The sequence below is a fragment of the Scleropages formosus genome, chromosome 7 (assembly GCF_900964775.1).
Source record: "Scleropages formosus chromosome 7, fSclFor1.1, whole genome shotgun sequence".
NCBI classification, from domain to species: Eukaryota; Metazoa; Chordata; class Actinopteri; order Osteoglossiformes; family Osteoglossidae; genus Scleropages; species Scleropages formosus.
In genome coordinates, this window is record NC_041812.1 from 14,825,587 (window position 1) to 14,839,318 (window position 13,732).

The 13,732-nt window shown below is 42.9% G+C and overlaps 1 protein-coding gene across 3 annotated transcripts in view; it reads left to right on the plus strand.

The window, feature by feature from the left end:
• Positions 1 to 12,582, plus strand: part of chd2 (chromodomain helicase DNA binding protein 2) — a 28,028-nt gene extending 15,446 nt beyond the window's left edge. For all 3 annotated transcript variants that reach the window (XM_018739399.2, XM_018739400.2, XM_018739402.2), the window contains 27 exons: positions 178 to 302; positions 1,051 to 1,267; positions 1,397 to 1,486; positions 1,611 to 1,801; positions 1,975 to 2,163; positions 2,272 to 2,434; positions 2,529 to 2,681; positions 3,152 to 3,223; positions 3,700 to 3,849; positions 4,950 to 5,098; positions 5,281 to 5,377; positions 5,462 to 5,554; positions 5,646 to 5,819; positions 6,133 to 6,302; positions 6,608 to 6,649; positions 6,819 to 6,958; positions 7,491 to 7,629; positions 7,765 to 7,915; positions 8,074 to 8,196; positions 8,303 to 8,425; positions 8,548 to 8,688; positions 8,805 to 8,921; positions 9,016 to 9,194; positions 9,431 to 9,530; positions 9,616 to 9,820; positions 10,068 to 10,299; positions 10,387 to 12,582. In XM_018739399.2, the coding sequence (XP_018594915.1) occupies positions 178 to 302; positions 1,051 to 1,267; positions 1,397 to 1,486; positions 1,611 to 1,801; positions 1,975 to 2,163; positions 2,272 to 2,434; positions 2,529 to 2,681; positions 3,152 to 3,223; positions 3,700 to 3,849; positions 4,950 to 5,098; positions 5,281 to 5,377; positions 5,462 to 5,554; positions 5,646 to 5,819; positions 6,133 to 6,302; positions 6,608 to 6,649; positions 6,819 to 6,958; positions 7,491 to 7,629; positions 7,765 to 7,915; positions 8,074 to 8,196; positions 8,303 to 8,425; positions 8,548 to 8,688; positions 8,805 to 8,921; positions 9,016 to 9,194; positions 9,431 to 9,530; positions 9,616 to 9,820; positions 10,068 to 10,299; positions 10,387 to 10,693 (4,032 nt within the window). In that variant the 3' untranslated portion in view covers positions 10,694 to 12,582. The remainder of the gene's footprint in view (positions 1 to 177; positions 303 to 1,050; positions 1,268 to 1,396; positions 1,487 to 1,610; positions 1,802 to 1,974; positions 2,164 to 2,271; positions 2,435 to 2,528; positions 2,682 to 3,151; positions 3,224 to 3,699; positions 3,850 to 4,949; positions 5,099 to 5,280; positions 5,378 to 5,461; positions 5,555 to 5,645; positions 5,820 to 6,132; positions 6,303 to 6,607; positions 6,650 to 6,818; positions 6,959 to 7,490; positions 7,630 to 7,764; positions 7,916 to 8,073; positions 8,197 to 8,302; positions 8,426 to 8,547; positions 8,689 to 8,804; positions 8,922 to 9,015; positions 9,195 to 9,430; positions 9,531 to 9,615; positions 9,821 to 10,067; positions 10,300 to 10,386) is intronic.
• The last annotated feature ends 1,150 nt before the right edge of the window (positions 12,583 to 13,732 follow it).

The window sequence follows — 13,732 nt, forward strand, 5'->3', positions numbered from 1 at the left end:
ACTTTAACAACATCTGAAACCAGTTTCATGGTATCCCTAGAGCATACATAGTTTTGAATATTTAATTATGGCTTTGTAATTAAAAGGTAAGCTCACGTACATAGTGAAATAGTTCAAGAATTTCAACTTTGTGTTTTTGAAAGTGTGTTGTTAGTAGGGTTACACATTTGCTTTCAGGTATTGAAGCAGAGGCCCCGGTTTGTTGCGCTCAAGAAGCAGCCGTCATACATTGGAGGAGAGAACCTTGAGCTCAGAGACTATCAGCTCGATGGGCTCAACTGGCTGGCCCATTCCTGGTGCAGGTATTTGTCCGAAAGTCCCTTTATTTGATGTACCTTGATTTAAATACACCCTTCCTCCAGAATCCAGATGTAACTTGTCCATAAGGCAGGGGTTTGGATACTGAACAAGCTAGTGAGATAATTCTTTATAATCTGTCCCTGCAACAATCCCCACACCCATGTTCAGTCAAAAAGACCCAAAACATACACAACCAATAACATTAATACCTACATTAGTAACTATTATACTGGTAATATTTACTTATTATTACATTTATTTATTTAGCAGACACTTTTCTCCAAAGCGACTTCCAATGAACTCTATGCAGTGTTACCAGCCCACACACCTTATTCACCGTGGTGACTTACACTACTAGATACACTACTTACAATGGGTCACTCATCCGTACATCAGTGGAACACACTCTCCTTGTCACTCACACACTATGGGGGAACCTGAACAGCATGTCTTTGGACTGTGGGAAGAAACCAGAGCACCCAGACACAGGGAGAACATGCAAACTCTACACAGACTGAGCAGGGATCGAACCTACGTCCTCTCGCACCACCCAGGCACTGTGAGACAGCAGCGCTACTCACCGTGCCACTGTGAATACCATGTCTGTTATAGTTGTGTACAAAACCAGCCCACAGCAGGCACCACAAATGTCATTTGGGCCACTGTTGGAAATGGGATTGACACCCCTGATGTAATGTGTGAAAATTAATTTTAACAAGTGATGCCGTTCTCTCCGTCCCCATTCTTCAGATGCAACAGTGTGATCCTGGCTGATGAGATGGGCCTAGGGAAGACCATCCAGACCATATCCTTCCTCTCCTACCTTTTCCACCAGCATCAGTTGTATGGGCCATTCTTGTTGGTGGTGCCGCTCTCTACGCTCACCTCCTGGCAGCGCGAGTTCAACACTTGGGCTCCAGACATGAATGTCGTGGTCTATCTGGGGGACGTCATGAGCAGGAAGACGGTATAGCAATTCACCTGTCATGGCAGATTGACATGACATCTCATTTTGAACTTTAATTGTCATTATGAGGGATCTGGTCCAAGATTCCCTCTGTAAAATAAGGTGTAATCCTCTGCTTCCTTTCACCAGATCCGTGACTATGAGTGGGTGCACCAGCAGACAAAGAGGATAAAGTTCAATGCACTTTTGACCACATATGAAATTCTCCTGAAGGACAAGGTATGTCAAAGGAAAACATTAAAACTGTTGATGTTCAACTAGAAAGTGCTGTCAAAAACAGTGCTTTCATCTCCTTATGATCTTATATTGAATTCTTAAAGTGCTTTATTCCTCCTATACTCAGGGTGTTTTAGGGAATATAAACTGGGCATTTCTAGGGGTGGATGAAGCTCACAGGCTCAAGAATGATGATTCGCTGCTGTACAAAACCCTGATTGACTTCAGGTCTAACCACAGACTGCTGATCACTGGGACACCACTGCAGAATTCACTCAAGGAGCTCTGGTCACTCTTGCACTTTCTTATGCCTGACAAGTGAGTGGCTACATCACAGTCTGTTCTTGCCAAAGAGCACTTTATATGCATTTTTAGCTGGATTGAGTCCTCACGTTTTGCATGTGTGAACATTGGTAAAAAAAAAAAAAAAATGTCTAGTTGATTGTGACTGGTTGCCATTGTGTCTTTAATAATTCAAATAATTTTTTAAGATTTGAGTCCTGGGAAGATTTTGAAGATGTACATGGCAAAGGGAGAGATAATGGCTATCAAAGCCTCCACAAAGTTCTTGAGCCTTTCCTACTGAGGCGAGTAAAGAAGGATGTGGAGAAGTCTTTACCTGCCAAAGTTGAGCAGATCCTACGCGTGGACATGACTGCTCAGCAGAAGCAGTTCTACAAGTATGTTTTCCATGGTTTAGTTTTTGTTGTGTGAGTTCTTAGAAGGGCTTCTTGTTCTCTATTTCTTGTTTTCTTGCCCTTTGTAACCACATTGATAATGTCTGACAGGTGGATTCTGACCAGGAACTACAAAGCCCTCTCCAAAGGCACAAGGGGTAGCTCTTCTGGTTTCCTCAACATTGTCATGGAGCTGAAGAAGTGCTGTAACCATGGCTTCCTCATCAAGCAGCCTGACGACAGCGAGAACCTCAGCCAGTATGAACATCTGCAGGTATGTGTGGCGAGGACCCACAGATGGTTCAGAAAAGCATTTGTAGGCCTCCCCACTGATGACCACTGTCTCCTCCCTTGTCTTGTTTCTCCAGTCTTTAGTGCGGGGTAGTGGCAAGTTGGTGCTCCTGGACAAGCTGCTGACCAGGCTGCATGAACGGGGGAACCGCGTCCTCATTTTTTCCCAGATGGTGCGAATGCTGGACATTTTGGCAGAATATCTGGCGCTGAAGCGATACCCATTCCAGGTAGAGAAAAAAGCTCAGCTTCTGCACTACCATTGCATAGTGACTTGTGTCTGTTGTGTCTGATTGTTGATCAGAACACTTGTCTGAACTTGAAGGTGTTTAAAGCAGCAGGAATATATGAGGTTTTAATGTGGCACAGCTGTTGATTCAGTTGTAGAGAATCATATATCAGAGGTCTGGTGTGCCCTCTACATGATTGGCGTTGGGAGTTTGATACCCCTTGTGCTATTTTTACTGAAGTTATTTTTAAAGGGGACAAACCAGGCTGTACAGACCTTAGGCAGCATGTGCCTTCAAAATACATAATGTGGGGATTTATCTACTAATGCTCGTCTTTACATGGTGATCACAACGATGATAGGGAATATTAATTTTTTACTGAAATTTGCTGGAACTTGTACAGAGAAGTTTTGTTGACAGAGGTCAAGAAATTTGCTCCAGAAACTAAATCTCCTCTCTTTTTCTTTCAGCGGTTGGACGGCTCAATAAAAGGAGAGATCAGAAAACAAGCCCTCGACCACTTCAATGCCGAGGGATCTGAGGTATTTTAGACAGTTGTCTGAACTTTTAATGAAATTGTTTTTGCAATTACAGTAATTTCTATAAATTTGTGTATGTGTATTTTTAGTACACGCACGAACATGATTGTTCATATGTTGTCCTGTCTGGTGTAAAGCTGGATATTTATATAGGCTTCATGGTGTGGGTAAGAGCTAGTGTTTCTTAGAATAATGAATTGTAATGAGTATGAACTACATGTAATATTGTATATTAAAATAGAAAATACCATAATGTAAAATTACTTTGTAAAACTCCTGAAGCTCCGATTTTCAAGAAGTCCTGTTTTTTGGTGTTAACAGTCTGAATGTTCCATCAGTAATAACAGTTAACGCTATGGTTAATGCTAAAGTAGTATGACAGACGTCTACAGGTTGGCAAAGTTCAGGTTCTCTGTGTGGTTGTTGGGTTGTCGGGTGTAGCGACGCTATGCAGAATGTGGTATGTTACTCTGCTGCAGGACTTCTGTTTCCTACTGTCCACACGAGCTGGGGGCCTGGGCATCAACCTGGCATCTGCTGATACAGTGGTTATCTTTGACTCCGACTGGAATCCCCAGAACGACTTGCAGGCACAGGCCAGGGCCCACAGGATAGGCCAGAAAAAGCAGGTAATGGAACCAGTTTTAATAAATTAATATTAATTAAGTACTTTACAGCCTACCTTCATGTATAATAGAACTGTTTAGCAATTAAAGGCTCTATAATTAACTAACTACTACTAACTATCTAACTACTAACTTAAGTAGTGTTTATGCAGACGTTAACTGAAGAGTCGAGATGTTATGCGTTTGGTCCTGTACTTACGGAGAGTAGGTTTGCTGTTCAAAGTGTCTCCATGGGGTGGGAAGCTGCAACGATGTTTTTCTGACAGTAACAGTGGCACAGCAGACTGTCTCTCCTGGTGAGGGGGGAACAGCCTCTCTCTCTCGTGAGCTGGGACACCTCGTGGCTATGTCTGCTCATTCTGAATCCCCTGGCAGGAGTATTCTCAGAACGTTGTAAATAAGAAAGCCCAATAAAACACCTACACCAGAGTGCTGATGCTCACATGAAACTCACTAATACCAAGTACAAGCATAATAAAAGCATAATTATTATAAATTTAAAAAGCTGTTAAGTTTTATGTTATTAACATTGAATCACAGTCAGCATCTCTGCGTCAAATCAGCTGGATGTATTACATGAAAGTGGAGGATGGAGGAGAGGTGACACTTTGCTGACAGGCTTACAGGTGCTAGATGTTGAAGCCGTAGGATCATCTACAGCCTGTCCATGCTGTGTTAGATTCCTTTACACCCTTGTCCATTGTTTTGAAACAACTTAAGGAAGCACTTACTACAGTGTACTGTGCTTTAATGCACTACCTTGGTACTGGAAAAACAATTTTGCTTTTCCCAGTCTTTCTCAGCTATGCGTCACATGCTTTAAGAGTGAAGTACAGATTCAGCAAAGCATACTGCCAATACCGAAACTTTAGTCAAATATTGTGCTGTGTGATATTAGTACACTGAAATTATAGTGCACTATAGTGCAAACAAAAATAGCATGTGTGCCATGTGACTTGAATTAAAGCATTGTATAATACATCAGTATATTGAGCAAAAGAGAAGTTATCAGTGCAACTTGTAGCCAAGTCATGTGAAATAGCTTGATCTAACATGAAGACTGGTTGTAGAAGTAAACTGTACCTGTTTTATTCAATTTGCAGGTGAATATTTATCGTCTGGTCACAAAGGGAACCGTTGAGGAGGACATCATTGAAAGAGCCAAGAAGAAGATGGTGTTGGACCATCTCGTCATTCAGAGAATGGACACCACAGGACGTACCGTGCTGGATAACAGCTCAGGAAATTCAAAGTGAGCGAATACATGAAATTGGATTCCTCTGCTTCTTTTATACTTCACATGTACTTAATAGTTATAATTAAATTAATTGATTCACATTTATCGTATTTCAGTTTGCAGTTCTGTTGGCATTCTGCTCTAATTTCAGAATTAGTTCCGTTATGACACTTCTTATGCTGTTTGTTCCTGAACAGCTCAAACCCATTTAACAAGGAGGAGCTCACTGCTATCTTGAAATTTGGAGCAGAAGATCTTTTCAAAGAGCCAGAAGGAGAAGAGTCTGAACCACAGGTTTGTGAATGCCAGAAAAGTGAAGACCACCTGCTGTACAATGTCATGATGTATAGCTTAATGTCTGATATTATTCTCTTCTAGGAGATGGACATTGATGAGATCCTGCGGCTGGCTGAAACCAGAGAGAGTGACCAGGGTTCAAGTGCCACAGATGAGCTTCTCTCTCAATTTAAGGTGCTTTCCCTGCCTTTGTCTCTCCATGTCATGGTCCACTTGTTCTACCATGTTGCACTGACTTCTCCTATAATTTTACTTCTTTCTCCAGGTGGCCAACTTTTCCACCATGGAGGAGAATATGCCCGAGCTTGAAGACAAGAATTTGCGTGACTGGGATGACATAATCCCAGAGGACCAACGCCGGAAAGTTGAGGAAGAGCAGAAGCAGAAGGAGATGGAAGATATCTACATGCTTCCTCGAAGCAGGAGCTCTAACAAGAAGGTCACTCGAGAGGGCCACCCAATATTTTTCATTAGCATTTTTAACTTCATGGAGTTTGCTGTGTCATTTACTGTTAAATATCCATTTTTAGACAAAATCATTGCATGAAATATATTTACATTTATTCATTTAGCAGACACTTTAGTTCAAAGCTTTAGTCCAAATGTTTCTCCTAAGTCACATTAAACATGTTTAATCAAAGTTCATGTACTTCTGTTTACTTCTGCACAAAACTGTCACCTGGCCAATTTCTGTAGAATTAATATAAAGAAAAAAATAACTTGAGTTTTGACGACTGGCATGGTTTTCTCAGGCCCAAGCCAATGATAGCGACAGTGACGTTGGCTCCAAATTGAAGCACAGGTCTTCTGGATCAGAGAGTGAAACTGATGACAGCGAGGATGACAAAAAGCCAAAAAGAAGAGGAAGGCCACGAGCTCGCAAGAACAATGTGGAGGGGTTTACCGACACCGAGATCCGCAGGTATTGCTGCAAAAATGTTGTATTTACTGTATTCACCTTGGGGGGTGTGGTGGCGCAGTGGGTTTGGCTGGGCCCTGCTCTCTGGCTGGTCTGGGCTTTGAATCCTGCCTGTGGTGCCTTGTGACGGACTGGTGTCCTGTCCTGGGTGTGTCCCCTCCCTCTCCATCCTTGCCCCCTGTGTTAGGCTCTAGTTCTCCGCAACCTCGCTTGGAACAAGTGGTTTCAGTCAGTCTGTGTGTGTGTGGGGGAGTGGACATTTAACTCCTGCTGTTCTATGAGGGTGATCACCACTGTTCTTTCTTCAGGTTCATCAAAGCCTACAAGAAATTTGGAGCGCCTCTGGAAAGGTATATGACGTTGTGACTGCAAGTTTCTATAAATTTATTAGTAAATTAAGTTTGAATCACATACTGACGGACCTCTGGAAAGAGTGAGAAGTCAGTAAGAATCCGATGTCAATTTTGAGTATTAGCAGTGCTCCATAAAGTCGTGTTTCAAACACATGTCCATTCACAGGTTGGAGGCCATCGCACGGGATGCGGAACTGGTGGACAAATCCATTGCTGACCTGAGGAGGCTGGGGGAACTGGTGCACAGCAGCTGTGTGACTGCGGTTCAGGAGCATGAAGAGCACCTGAAGGAAAACCCAAATGAAGGTAAACATCCCTGCCCTCGCATATTTACATTGATTCATTTAGCTTTTCTCCAGAGAGACTTATGATGTTAAGCTGCCTAATGGTATTTACCCATTTATACAGCTGGGTAATTTTGCTGGAATAATTTTACTTGAGACCTTGCTCAAGGGTACTATACCAGGAAGAGAGATTTGAACTGGCAACCTTCGAATTCAAAGGCAATCCCTCTAACCAATACACTGTCAGTATTCCCTAAGCATATACACACACACACACACACTTTCAGAACCGCTAGTCCCATACGGGGTCACGGAGAACCGGAGCCTACCCGGCAACACAGGGCGTAAGGCCAGAGGGGGAGGGGACACACCCAGGACGGGACGCCAGTCCGTCGCAAGGCACCCCAAGCGGGACTCGAACCCCAGACCCACTGGAGAGCAGGACTGCAGTCCAACCCACTGCGCCACTGCACCCTCCCTAAGCATCTAATTTTTTGTAAAACTACCCAATGTAAATGTAAAAGTACTCTGTCTTTTCCTCCGTTCGCTTGCAGCAAAAGGTCCGGGAAAACGCAGAGGGATCAACATTAAGATTTCAGGGGTGCAGGTCAATGCCAAGTCCATCGTTCAGCACGAAGAAGAATTTGAACCTCTTCATAAAGCTATACCCTCCAACCCTGCAGAACGTCACAAGTAAATAACCATTTCTCCCACATGTGGAAAGAAAGGTTTTGTGTAATTTCATATGAACACAATGGAATAGTTTTGTGAGTTTTCAAAAGTGAGATATGTTGAAGATTTGTTGCTGATAATACATTCCTTGTCCAGGTTTCAGCTGACGTGTCGCGTAAAGGCGCCCCACTTTGATGTGGATTGGGATGTAGCTGACGACACACAACTCCTGCTGGGGGTGTATGAACACGGCTATGGAAATTGGGATCTAATCAAAACTGACCCAGACCTCAAGCTGTCCAGCAAGGTATGTCGGAAGCATTACTGTAAGTATTTAGATGCAGTGATGCACCATTAGAGTACACAGATAAAATACATATTTTATATTAAAAAAGCATGAAGGGAAGAAGCTTCGTCTCTACGAAACAATAGTGCTATTCTTAACATGTTAGTTCCTGTGTGTAGATTCTTCCAGATGATCCAGACAAGAAGCCACAAGGAAAGCAGCTGCAGACGAGAACAGACTATCTCCTCAAAATGCTGAAAAAGGAACTTGAAAGCAAAGATGTCCCTAAGCAAGGAGATGAGGTCAGTCTTTTTCTGTAAGTTTCCTTGCGCTACTTAGAGTATTTGGTACAAATTATGTATAATTTGAAGAAATTTTATTCTGGGTCTGTCGTTGTGTTCACAGCAGTCCCAAGCAAAAAAGAGGAAGCCTCGCATAAAGAAGGAGGCAAAGACGTCCAAAGAAGACCATGGTTTTGATGTTTCCTCTCCTCGACTCTCTGACAACCCCTCAGAAGAGGGCGAAGTCAAGGTGGGTTACACGTTCTTAAGGATTACCATTTCTGTTTGGACATGATCCACAGCAGCTTCGTACACAGTCCTCAGTGGAGCTGCAGTTGCTCTGGTGTTTAGTGTGGCTCTTTCTTTGGCCAGGATGATGGAACTGAGAAGTCACCCACAAAGAAAAAACAGAAAAAGAAGGACAACAAGGAGAATAAAGAAAAACAGGGATCTCCCAAGAAGGAGAAGGACAGTGAAAAAGACAAAAAGCGCTCCAAACAGAAGAAAGAAAAGGTTGAAGCAGTAAAAGCTTTGCTTGTATCTTTTAATGGAATCCTGATGTGAGTCTTGCTGCAAATGTGACCGTGTGCTGTTGGGGGTGGAGGTTGACCCTACTGCCTTGTCCACAGGCCAAAGCAGGCGCTAAAGGTAAGCCCCCCCAGGGACCAGTGCACATCACGGCAGGCAGTGAACCAGTGCCCATCGGGGAGGATGATGACGAGCTGGACCAGGAGACTTTCAGTATCGTGAGTCGCAGTGTAGCCACACCCCTTTCCTTGCATGTACTTAGCAAGTAGATTTGGTGATTGTGTTAGTCACCGACACCCTCCCTACCTGCAGTGTAAGGAGCGCATGCGGCCTGTGAAGAAGGCCCTGAAGCAGCTGGACAAGCCTGATGAAGGCCTCTCCGTGCAGGAGCAGCTCCAACATACACGCAGCTGCCTCCTCAAGATCGGGGACCGCATAACGGAATGTCTCAAGGCCTACAATGACGCGGAGCATGCCATGGCGTGGCGCAGGTAATGCACTGGCTAGCATGCATTTGATCCCAGTTTGCTACAAGCCCCTCATGAATTATGTCATTTTTGTTGCAATGGAATATTAGGGACACACAAATAGATAAGTGTATGAGTTGTTTAAGGCATTGATTCATGGTAAAAGTTTGCTTTGAGCTAAAGGTGCACTATGGGCATGTCTTTCCTCACCGTTGGAACCAAAGGCAGCAGCCATTGATTTTTTTCCTTCTATATATTAGGAACTTGTGGATCTTTGTGTCCAAGTTCACGGAGTTTGGTGCAAAGAAGCTGTACAAGCTGTACAAAATGGCTCAGAAGAAGAGGTCACAAGAAGAAGAGGTTAGCTGAAACATTGTCTTTCTTGGGTTGGCACAGCTGATTTATACCTGGGGTAGTGTGACTCACCCCTTCCTCATGTCCACAGAAGGAACAGAAGAAAAAGGAAGATGTCCCAGGAAAGAAGAAGCCATTCAGGCCAGAACCCTCAAGCTCTAGCCGGGACTCCACTTCTGCCCAACCCTCTCCAAAGCCCCACCCCACTCTATCTCACCCACCACAGCTATCTGCACACTCTCATCACCGAGAGCCACCTTACATGCAGCAAAGCAAGCGACACTTCCCCAGTGACGGTGAGTGTGGAGATCCACAACACCTCAACATACTAATGCCTGTGAAGAGCTTAAACAAAGGAATGATCATAATGAAGATAAATACTGGCTACTTTAGTAAAAAATATTCTGAACATTTTTCTCTACTTAAAGATGTTAATTGCCATCTAAGTACCTGAAAGACTAAAAAAAAAAAAAAATCATGTGCATGGTTGTTAAGATCAGTGCTACTGCTGTTCCATCCTCACTTTATTCGATCCTTTCACAGAGAGAGGGGACTGGCAGAGAGATCGTAAGTACCCCTATCCTGGCAACAGTAACCAGTCGTGGCAAGGTGAACGGCATCATCCATATGAGCAGCACCGTTACAAGGATCACCATTATGGTGATCGCCGGCTCCATGGAGATACATACAGGAGCTCTGGCAGCTACCGCAAGCGGCCATACGACCAGTATGGGAATGACCGTGATCACCGGGGCCACCGCGACTACTATGACAGGTAAGAAACCAGCATGGGTCACACAAGCAAAGATGAAGTGCGGTGAAGCTGCTTGGTGTTCTCAGTGGCATTTCTACCTTATTCCAGGCATCAGGACCCAAAGAGACGGCGCGTGGACGAATTCCGTTCCCAAAACTATCACCCTGGTGGCGGCCACCCACAGGACTACAGGAGAATGGCGGAACACCGAACCCCAGGGAACCATGGCCCGCTCCCTCCGGAACACTACCGGCCTTTCCATCCTGATAAGTGTGCAGACTACAAACCCCCGCCCCTCTTGGACCCCCGCTCACCACAAGCCCAGAAATCTCCTCTGGATTCCCGGTCACCGCAGGAGAGGACAGGAGAGCCAAAAAACATTCCCGATTTCAATTGGAACAGCCGGAAGACATGAGGTGTGCTCCACTCCGTGTGTCCATCATGCACTTGGGAGAGGGACCCTGGTGATGACATGCTGCTATGGGAGGTCACTCCTGCTTCCTGGACGTGAGGTTCTTTCCCAAATTCACGGACAAGCTGAAAATGTAGAAAGCAAATGACTCGTGCCGATTACCAGCAACGACCGTACCTTTTTATTTGTATTTCTTCACCCAGACTGTGGTATAAGAATGGCAAAGGAAATGTTTAAAAAAAATCCTGTTGGGTAAAAAGTGTTTTTCAGAAGTACAACACCTGAAATCTTAATGTGATTCTTAATGATTGTAGGATCTATCTGGTATATGTCTGCAATTAATTGGCTGAATGCTAAAGCACGGTTAGTCCCATGGACTTCGAAGCAGAAGAATTAGATATTGCCTTCAATATTGGATGGTCATAGATATATGGAAGTGCCTCAGAGCCTTGGCTTATCTTTTGAAAAGTATAATATGAGGGAAGTTTTCTCAAAGCAACGTTTTGGTTGTTTTTCTTTCCAAAATAGTGCAAGGTCTGTCTTTCCTCGGAGACATATTACCCCTCCACACGTAAAAATCTGCAACGTTGAGGTCTTACCAATGTGAATGGCACTTTATTTTGGAGAAATGTTGAACAGTAATTGTTCATTGTGTGAAGTTGTCATTTCACAAATGACGGAGGTGTGTGATGTTTTTCATGGGGTCATTTTATTATTTGCAGAATACATGGACTGGGTAAAGACACAGCTCATTGTGTGTTACCCTTTCCTCATTCTTATAACCTGTTATTTGTACCTGAAGTAGGTGACTCCTCTCTGAATGAAAACTCTTCATTATTCTGCTGATAAATTGAAGCTACTTCAAACATAAGCTGTTCTACAAATACCAAACACAACCCACATGTTACCTGCGGAACTCAAATGCAGTTTTACTCAGTATTTCAAGTTAGGAAAGGCCTTGTAAAATAGAACACTAAAAGTACTCTTAAGCTCTCCTGGGTGATGTCCCTTTCCTCTTTAAAGGGTAAGCCATTTCAACATACTTTATTTCCAGGGTAAGGAATGGTATTTCAGCAACTCCTCTTGCACTAAAATTACAGTATTGTTCAATAGCAGAGATTCTGTTTGACCCTTTGTAAGTATTTTGTAACATTACCACTGAACAGAATGGAGAAAGTATTCTGAAACCTTTTTGAATACACAATAATTATGCCTTTAAATAAATTAGACAACTGTGTGAATGCCAGTGGATTTGTTTAAAAGTCTTTGAGTATTGTAGAACACAAGCTGTGGGTGATCACAAGGGTTTTGGTGCCATGAACACCGGCAGTCCTGTGAGGTCTGTATGTTTGTGTGGAACTCATGTGCTTTTCCAGCTGTGCCTTATTCTTCTGTGTGTGTGTGTTTGTGTGTGTATAAATATATATACACATACATACTTACACACACACTCATACACACATATATACATATATCCTATGGGGAACACCAGTGCTTTGTCCAAACGTAGCAGTGATGGAGTAGTCCAATGGCTGTGTCGTAGTGAAAGTGTTGGAAGTGTGGACATCTTCTTGGAAAACATGCAAAACACACAGAGCAACGGCGGAAATGAGGTAGACCGGTAGTCCCACGTCTGAGTTGCACAGATTCCAAAGAATCGTGGGCAGAAGGTATGTCATTGCACAGAGAAGTCAGTGTACAACTTCCACACAAGAACATGATGAATATTTTCTGTGCATTTCCATGGATTACTTGGATGTGTATTACTCTTTAAAGGAAAAAATAATTTATATTTGTGATGAAGCCACTGCTCTAGTAAAAAGCAATGTAAATATGTTGATTATGGGCATACATGTATCACACTTTCCTGCATTACAAAAATTGTTTTCTTTTGTCGTGTTTCTTGTTCAGTGATGCTATGATATGAATTGTTCCATTTAAACACATCTTGGATTCTGTTTTAAAAGTGAACCATCTGTTTTATCATTGCAGAGTATAAAGAGTATATGATTCATTGTAACATCTTCCAATGCGTAGAGCCTGAAATTAATTTTTCAGCTTCACTTTTTGTTCATGGCCTGCACCTCTGTTACTTGTGGTATTTAAATTCAGCTATACAAGTGTTGAACCACTTTTCAGGTACATTTTGGCATCTATAGTGTAAAACATGAGTAACTCTTCTGCATTTACATTTATTTAGCAGATGCTTTTCTCCAAAGCGACTTCCAATAAACTCTAGTTAGTGTTACTACACCACATACCTTATTCACCAAGGTGACTTACACTGCGTCACTCATCCATACAGTGGAACACACTCTGTGGGTGGAAACCAAAGCACCTGAGGAAACTCACGCAGACACGGGGAGAACATGCAAAGTCTACACATACTGAGCGAGGATCAAACCCTTGCCCTTTTGTGCCACCGTTTCATTCCCCCATTTCAAAATAATTTGTGTTTTTTTCCTAGTCATTTCAGTTAGAGTGCTGTACAACTCCAGACCTCAAGAGCCAGAAGCCTGCAGGTTTTATAAGATTACATCTTACATCTACACTTAATGCAATCTGTTTTTCTCTACCACCATTTCAGCTGAGTGTGAAAGAACCTCCTACTCTGTAGTGCTCAGAACCCCTTGACTTGCTCTGTCCTTCAGAAATGCACCCAACTCAAAACAAGATGTTTGCTCATCCTAATGACGGTTCAAAGCTTGTCGTCGAGTTCCATCAAGTTAGAAAATGTTTTTTCCCCACCCAACAGAAAATATAAATTCCCATCACTGCATGAAATGCCCAGTCGAGTTGAATGCTACAAAATGTAGTGTATTCAGTGCAGTCTGTTTTACCAGCAATGTATTTAATGGTGGTGTGATCCCAAGGGAAATATGAAGGACACCCCTTATAGCCATTACACTCTCACACAACTGATATATATATAATGTACTGCTTTATATGAATTCTTTCCACAATTAGGAAATTTATCCATGTTGAATATACAGAATATATTTTAAAATTAATCTTAAATTGTGAAGTCATTCTGTAAAGCAT